Below are 8,985 nucleotides of genomic sequence, written 5' to 3'. Positions count from 1 at the left end.
TCTGGAAAGAAGAAGATGCATAAATATTTGGTGAAGAAGATGAAAATGACAACTATTTTTGCTAGGTTAACTAGTAGTATTTGATTGGGTGTATATCGGCTAATAAACTTATCAAATGATCAAATATGAACATATATATAAACGTGTATAATTATGTAATTATTGGCTGATTATAGAAATTGATTCCTTCTTGGAAATTTATGTAATGTTAGAGGCATCGTTTAAGGATAGATTATATGGATATTTTCTTCCTCAGGCCTCAGCCTCCCCCCATTTTCCCCCTTTCTATCCTTAAATTAGTATTCTTCAAGAATCTAATACTACAATTTAATAAATAAATAAAAAACTGTTGATACTATTCATGATATTTAACTATTCTATACAGAGAAATAAAAAATTTGAATTTAAATAAATATATAAAGACATAATCTGATAATCATGATAGTTATGGTGATGATCATTTATAATTATGACGAACTTTTACACTAGATTGTGCAACGCACGGTGTGATACCAGTATATATTAATGACCGACAAATAAGTAATACAATATGTTATTAATTCTAAGTATACAGGATTTCTCGAGTGCATGACTTTCATTAATATACACGTATACTCATATATGTGCTTGTACCTTAACCAAATGGTACAACCACTTCCACTTATTCAACTTTAAAAAAAAATCACTTCTCTTTGCCTTTGAGAATATAGATTTACTAAGCGATTTTCACGTGCAATTCGTGCTGAATATAAAACGACAACGAAAGTGGAAACATATTTTATGCAATAAATTCGTACTTCCAAATACTAATACTCCACAGAGAGAGAAAACTATGATTCCCATTTTCGTTCATATCGATATATCAATTATGTTAAACTAGGAGTATTATAATATTCCAACAAAATTATCTATTGTAAAAGATTTATTTTGTGCACCTGCAACTATAACTCAGACAAACGTTATTCTTCCTCTATTTTTTGAATTTAAACTAGACCTTATACAAATGTCGATTTTGCGTTAATAGAGAATTTTAGTATCGATTCAACTTCGGTTACTGTATGTCATCTTTAATTCTTCCCTAGCAAATATTAGTATAATTAGAAAATACACGGTACAAAATAAATGTAAAATGATTATTTATATAGACGGAATGTAACTCATGAGAAATCAATTACTAATAATTAGTATAAATGAGAATTAAATGCTTTAACGGTATCTATATTTATATCTATATCTATACAAATATAAAAGAGGAGTTTTGGGCATAGTTTTAAATATTCATAAGGTTTTGGCATACTTTTAAATATTTATTAGTTATGTAGGAGTATTAGATAATTTCTTCCTAAACGTTACTAATATGGCTAAATAATTGTGTAACCGCCGCCTTCCACGTTTGATAATAAAGTTTCAATTTTTAATGCAGTAAAGTAATTGAAAGTTATGTAAAATAAATTGTGAGATGGTGCTCGAAGTTGCTCTCCTTTTATTTTACAAAAATATCATATACATAATTAATATAGTAAATAATTGAATGCTCAATAATTATTATGCATTTAATCCCCAACATTTGTGCAAAGTGTGCTTTACTTGAATTACAATGAGGCTGTTGTTTAATTTTTTAAATTTCATATTAATCTATTTATCCTATTTGTGGATTTTAATATCAGGGAAGTTATAAGGATTATAAATTCAAATTGTTAGTGGAGAAAGTGGAAGGTTTTGAAAGAGTCTCATATAAATAATTCTAGTTTTTGGACTATAAATATAGCAGATTTGATGGTTTATAATCCACTCACTCATCTACCTGTTTTAGGCATTTCTAAGGATAGATTCATATTTTTCCATTACTCTCCAACGATATTAACATGAGTCAGTTTCTATATGATGTTTTTTTTCCTTTTGTCTATTACCATTAAAGTTTGTTTTGAGCCATCATATCGTTATCGCAGTTGTTTTATTGATGGAGATTTTTTTACTTTAGTTTACTGATCTCTATTTCCATCAGTTTATGCATTTAATTTTTTATTATTTTTATGTTAACACATTTGTTGTAGTTGAGGACAAGGAAGAAAAGAAGGTGATAAAGACAGAGATGATGAAAAAAGAAAAGGTTTAAGATATTTGTGTTTGATATAGCCAAAACATTGGTTTTGCTACATTATCTTTTTTAAAAGCACTACTTCGGCTCCAATAAATAATACCATTGGGTGAATAGATGCTTGGATGAAAGCAAACAAATATTTTTTTTGTTTACCGTTCACATAGCCCTATTGTAAAGCACTTTTTTATATGAGCATATAAACAGATTTACAGCCAAAATTCAGGTAAAATAACCTCTACTCTCAGTAAGAATTATCAAGTAGGCCGACCCAGTGTAAGATATTGAATACAGATCTAAAACCCCCAAAATAGAATAAGCGATCAACAAAGTAAAATTGAACTGGGACGAAGGAAGAATTTTATTGATATTTGGCTCATTTGTTGGTCATGATGAGTATATTTTAAAGTTAAGGGTTTAGGATTTAGGTTTCAAGGTTTGGGTTTTTAGAGTAAAGGGTCACTATATTGCGTGTTATAATGATTACGCGTTCACATTTCATTTTTAATGGGATAATTCAAAAAAGAAAAATGTTTCATTTTTAATGGGACGAGTGGAATATTTATTATTGATCTATATTTATTATACACATTTTTGTTTACCATTTTCATATAATGATATTGTTTCTATTTTTATTTAATTAATTAATTTATAATCTAAATCAATATTTTGAAAATATCTTAGTCCGTGCATAGCACGGGCGTAATACTAGTTTAAATAACATATGAGTATATTTTATGTGTAGTAAAATCGTGCGACTCGTCAATCAAATTTCGTTCTTTCATTGTAATGAAATTTTGTTTCTATCTGATTTGAGTAAATTCATGCTCCAACATATAGTTGGGGTATAATATAGTACTGGGCTGTAATATAACAAATAAAACTAAAAGGCCCAAGTGAACAAACCTTAGGCTGTAGATAATAACCTAAAAAATAATAGTGAAGATTGAAGAATCAGAATCTTGCAATTACGCAAGACTTCGGCAGTAGCTAGCTCTTTAATGATATTAATAGTCCGGCACGGGCCAAGCCCCCACGCGGCGCGGCTTGTGCTGGTTCCGTCATTCTAAAATAAATATAATCACATTTTAATAATCATAATAATTTATTTACACTCGTGACAATACCATTAATATTGAACCATTTCACTATGCACAATATAAATAACATTAATTCTGAACATTTTATTTTATTTATAACACAACAATTTTTTTAAAACTCTTCCGGGTTTGTAAGTTCGTATTAAGAGTAAGTAGATAAGTATTAACTACGTTACTCCATTTGTTCCATAATAGAAGTCACATTTGATATAGACACAAGTTTTAATAAATATAATGAACAGTAAATTGAAAAAATCAGTAGAATATATGGTCTATTTTTTCTATATTGGTTTTATAATAGAACGTGGGTGAAGTAAGTTAGTGAAATGTAAGACTTACTTACCAAACATGGTAAAAAAATGAAATGTGATTCTTATTGTGGAACGTATTGAAATGGCAAAAGGAGAGTAATATTTTATGGAATCAATCATAGTAGTAGATTTTATTGATCAAATGTCTGTTCCAGAAACGGTGATGGGTCCACGACCTACATTAAAATACAAATTCATAAAATTGGATAAAAGTTCCAATTTATTACTCACTCCTTATTTTTATATATAGTTTTATAGTGGAGTAATAAAAATACAAATTCATAAAATTAGATAAAAGTTTCAATTTATTACTCACTCCTTATTTTTATATATAGTTTTATAGTGGAGTAATAAAATGTAAGTGAAAATGAATTAGTAGAATTTGAAGGCAATTATAAAAAAATGGTAAAAGTGAGAGGTGAATTTTTTTTAGGAATGGACGAATATGGAAGTAAGTGATAAATTTTAAAATAAGGAGGGAGTATTTTTTATTATTAGTGTAAAATTTGAAGTTATCAATTAAGATAAAAGGTTTGAATAAAAAAATTGTACACGGTGCATTTATCTGAATAAATTAACATAATACTCATCAAATTCCTAAATCTCCTATGAAATCAAAATAATAGCAAAAGCAAAACCAAAATATCCAAAACAAAAATGGAAAACAACACATTAACATCCATAATCAGGTCGATGAAAAAGTTTAAACATTTGAAGCTGCTTTCATAAATCACAAACATAAGAATTAAAGACAATCACTACTACAATTATGAAAAATAATGAACCAAAAAAATGAACATCATTTCATTCTTACAAATAAGGGAGCGAACTAGGGTTGCGTTAGTATGCTAACCAATTTACAGTAATAACTAATAACTTTCAATTCTGTGTATTAAAATTATCAACACATAGACATAATTATATCAATACAACATGTAAATTTATATATCTAACACAAAGACATAAGTTTATCAACACAAAAATATTGATAAATTTATGTCTTTGTGTTGATATTTTTAACTTACAAAATTTATATTAGTTATTACTATAAATTAGTTAGTATTTCATCACATGCCAACTAGTAAGTAATACGCAATGAAGGCCATATATAAACCACAAAATAAAAAGAATTACTTGAAAATGTGTATGCTGAATTCCACATCATCTGTACATTCATGAATCTTCAACTCCATTCAGTCTAATATTCATCCTTCTCAACCAAATCGAATGCAGAGTCATATGAAACACATCATACCTTTTGGGTGGTAAATTCACCTCAAAATGCCGCCGCGCCGCCACCCCGCGCCTCTGCATCCTTATATACTGCCTCGTCGAGATCCCTGCGAGGATCCTCTTGAGGTTCGGGATCTCCTTCACCGAGACTTCAACCGAGAACACCTTCCAGTTGAGAACGTCGCTGAAAGGGGGCACGTACCCGTCCTTCACGAGGACAGGCACGCACCCCGTGTACAGCGCCTCCACCATCCGCGGGCTTGCAACCTCGTACCCGCTGGGGCAGATGCAGAACTTGCTCTTTCGCATCATTGCTGAATACGAGATGCCTTTGGGGAGATACCGGTGGACTTCAATCTCGGGATCTTTGTTCTCCCAGTGTTCGAGGAGGATCGGCCTAATGGGGCCATGGAGCCCTCCTGCGAAGAAGGCAAGGATCGGCCTTCTAGAAGGCGATGGCCCGCCAATTAGTCCATTTGTCCGGCCGCCGGGCAGGTTGATCTCTGGGATCGACACGTCTTTTGATGGTTGGAACCCTTCGGATACATTTGCGTTGCATAAGGCTCGTATGGAGTTCTTGAATAGCTCCGGTACAGATTTTGAAAGTTCAGGCCCCTACGAGATCCGATTCATGAAGAGCATAATGAGATTTAAGTGATTAGCGTAAACAGCGATACTAAATATAGTACTCCCTCCATCCCATAAATATTGTTACACTTTGACCAAACACGAGTTTTAAGACATGCAATGGAAAGTGATTGAAAAAGTTAGTAGATTGTGGTCCTACTTTTATATATTAGTTTTATAATAAAAAGTGAGTGAGAATGAGTCAGTGGAATATGAGATCCACTACCAAGGAAAAATAATAATGTGACAAATTTTGTGGAACAAACGGAAATGAAAAAATGTGACAAACTTTCAGGGACGGAGGAGTAAATAGCTAGCTAGAAAAAAAAAATGTGACATACCCAATCATGGCAAGACAGCATGAAGTGGTCGGATCCGAGGCTGCGATTCCAAAACGGGTATCGTCCAGCTACAAGATCGACGTAGTCCTTAACAGTTTGTTTCAAAGGCAGCCAATGATCCGGAGCGCCTCTGTCATAGATGAAGTGAACCATTGACACCACACTGAAGGGAAGGAAGTAAACGCTAGCTTTGTCGGGATTTTGCGTCCGAAAGCTTGACGTTTCAAGCTTGTAAATGAAATTTCCTTCCATTGAATATATGCTTCCACAGGGGCCATTGTGAAAGATAGGTTGTTCCCCTTCTTTATAGATGAACACTTTGAAGAGCTTTTCCATCTCAAGGTAGCTCCTGAACATTATTAAACACATATTAGTCCCGTCCTACTACATTCAAAATTGTTGTCCATAAATTTGAATGCAAACTAATGGGACATGTAAAAACATAGACCAAAATAACAAACCACACTTACCTGTGAAAAGATGAGGGATTCCAGTAAACGGGACCCGAAGGGACATAGTCAGGATCGGACGATGTATTTCCATTTTTTGCACTTCTAATCGCAGCTCGAGCTTTCTGAAGTTTGGCCTCCAGTACTTGAAAGTTGGTAAACCTTTTGCTTATTTTAGGGGTCGAGGGAAGAGCATGAGTATTGTTGAATATAGTTGAGACAGTCGACTGTTTCGGTGTTATTATTAATTCCACTTTGGTCTCATCGCTCTGTTTCATGATTAATGATCAATATAGAAACTATATAAGAAAACCAGCATCATACAAAAGTTGAATGAAAAACAAAATTGGCATCACTTATTAATACAAAAAATCAATACTTCTTTTTTGAGAACAATTACACCTTCTAAAACAAGGTAACCACATAAACAGAATGAGTCACAGCGCACTATGTTGTAACTATATGTCAAGCCGAAATAATTTCTTAACTGCAGATTTTAAGCTTCTAACGACAGGATGTATATACTTCCATGTCATATTCTGGTGATTTGATGTTATTTTAAACTTAAAGATATATCATGATATACATTAACATATAAATATATAAATCACCTATCACATCATTTCAAGATTATATGGCAAAATCCTAAAGAATTAACTAACAGACCCTACCAATACTGGTGTTACTTGAGCATATGAAATCAACATGTACACTAAAAAATAGTACTAGTACTAAATTAAAAGGTTCTGCATAATCATTTAGTTCGGGCTTACACGATTTGTATGCATCTTTTGCTTGCATTATGTCAATATCAACTACTATAAAATTACTTAAATCTCGTATCAAATTACATAATATGCATTACGTCGATATCAAATTATCAACTACTATAAAATTACTTAAATCTCGTACCAAATTACATAATATGCATTATGTCGATATCAAATAGTATTACTAAATAATAGTAGTAACTTAAATATGTTTCTTATAGACCCTCCTAGTCTCTAAAATGACATTTACTTTACTCAATTATTGTAGTCATCAGCTTATACTCTGTTCTTTTTATTTGTCATCAATCGTAATATACTATCAAGTTCACGGCATTTTGTTTATTGATATTGACCAGAGCATCCATACAATTAAGTAATTAACTATACTATTTCCCTACAAAAAATTTAAAATTTACACATTAAATCGCCTTCCAAAAAATTCTAAACCTTAGACAAATCGCCTTCCCTGTAAATTTATTATTTTAACTTAATGACAAACTCTTAACTTAAATAAAAAGATTATATTGTGGAATCATGATGTTATACTACAAATTTCCTATACACTATGCTTCGAGTTTTTTTATTAAATATATTAAATAAAATACATGTATGAACCAAAAATAAAAAATTAGCTCAAAGCGTTACAATTCACATACTCTCTAGATCTATGAAGAGCGTAGTGTCACTATGTACAGTGTATCTTAGAAATTAAGATGCTTTTCATACTATTAGGTTACAGAAAGAATTAAAGAGTCGAATCGTTCTTAAAAAATGCAGTTGCAAACATAATGTGTCGATTCATGTAACATTAAGTAGTAAATTGCACAACAAAGAAATCATAGGATTGTGTGACCGACTATAATTGACAATCCCAAATTCCTTTATTCAGTATTGTAAAATTATATGCACTTGAAAAAGATTTATGAATTAGTGAAGAGTAGGCATCACATGGGATGCCCCTGCACAGATACTTATGAACTAGACAACCCTAATTGGAACGCAAAATCTCGTGCAATTTTAAGCTTAATTTGGGGAATTTGAGGGGTTGGGACTTGGGAGTGTCATCTTTTTTTCAATTTTAACAATATTACTCAAGTCAAGATTTCAACCCAATTTCACAATTTTTTTTTTTTAAAAAAAAGAAAAAAGAATAGAATCGTTACCGGCGGCTCGGCCTCCGCAACTAGAACACCAAGCGGCGGAGCGGCGGTGGAGCGCTGGAGAGTGTAATCAGCGGAGAGCGCCTCCTCCCTCTCCTGCCCGCCGCCGACCACTCTCCGCCGCAAGTCCAAAGCCTCCCCCGGCGCCTCGTCGAAGGCGGCGGCGGAGGAATTCCGGGCGGCGGAGAGAGACGAGCTCCAAGTCCACGGGTAGTAATTGGAGGCGAAGATCCAATTGGAAGAGCCCGAGCCCATGGAAACCACCACCATCACCGAAACCACCAGCAACGGCACCATAAACCCCAGCAGCCTCGCCGTTGACGACAACATCCTTGAATTAGAATTGCACCCCTCCATCCTCAATATATATTGGAGCGATCGCAACTTTTTTCCTTGGATTCTTGAATTTCTATAATCCCTCTATGATTTGCATAAATCTCTGCATTTACTACTGTGTTTCCTTTTTGAAAAAAATTACTTGTAATATTAAGCAGCTAATTAATGAATGCATGTATAAGGGAAAAATAGGCCTTGGGAAAGGGAGAGGGGAGCAACGATTGGGGAGAGGTGGCTGCAATACACCGCGCCATCTCGCCAAGCGTCTGCAGCTTTGGGCCTTTATATTCGAGTCTTCATGCAGAAATCACGTCTTTTTCCGATTCTGCCCCTCTGCGTTTCGCTACAGGCTGTGACGCACTCTTTGTTCGTGGGGGGTTTGTTTGGAATTTTCCGATTTGGAAATCTTTGATCATATTTAATGAGGGGGTGGGGTGGTCCCGGGATCTATTTTGGATTATTACTGTTAATCACTGTTACGCTTTAAATTAGTCGCGTATCATGCTAATAAAGGGTGCATAGATTACATTCTTTTCTGTTCGATCGTTTACTTTTTATTT

The 8,985-nt window shown here is 33.3% G+C and overlaps 1 protein-coding gene across 1 annotated transcript; it reads right to left on the bottom strand.

Moving 5' to 3' along the window:
- Window positions 1-4,618: 4,618 nt before the first annotated feature.
- Window positions 4,619-8,663, bottom strand: LOC121797258 (probable glycosyltransferase At5g03795). The gene is made up of 4 exons (XM_042196018.1): window positions 8,093-8,663; window positions 6,181-6,428; window positions 5,711-6,059; window positions 4,619-5,357 (listed from the first exon to the last, which is right to left on the bottom strand). The coding sequence occupies exons 1-4, from the start codon at window positions 8,444-8,446 to the stop codon at window positions 4,683-4,685; spliced, it is 1,626 nt and encodes a 541-aa protein (XP_042051952.1). The 5' UTR covers window positions 8,447-8,663; the 3' UTR covers window positions 4,619-4,682.
- Between the last annotated feature and the right edge of the window lie 322 nt (window positions 8,664-8,985).

The sequence above is a fragment of the Salvia splendens genome, chromosome 3 (assembly GCF_004379255.2).
Source record: "Salvia splendens isolate huo1 chromosome 3, SspV2, whole genome shotgun sequence".
Classification (NCBI taxonomy): domain Eukaryota; kingdom Viridiplantae; phylum Streptophyta; class Magnoliopsida; order Lamiales; family Lamiaceae; genus Salvia; species Salvia splendens.
The sequence above is the reverse complement of the archived record's forward strand: the minus strand, read 5'-3'. Positions and strand labels throughout refer to the sequence as shown.

Coding starts and splice junctions, on each gene's coding strand:
- LOC121797258 (XM_042196018.1), bottom strand. CDS start 8,446: ATGGAGGGGTGCAATTCTAATTCAAGGATGTTGTCGTCAACGGCGAGG. Junction 6,429..8,092: donor TTGCGGAGGCCGAGCCGCCG/GTAACGATTCTA, acceptor ATCATGAAACAG/AGCGATGAGACCAAAGTGGA. Junction 6,060..6,180: donor AATCCCTCATCTTTTCACAG/GTAAGTGTGGTT, acceptor AATAATGTTCAG/GAGCTACCTTGAGATGGAAA.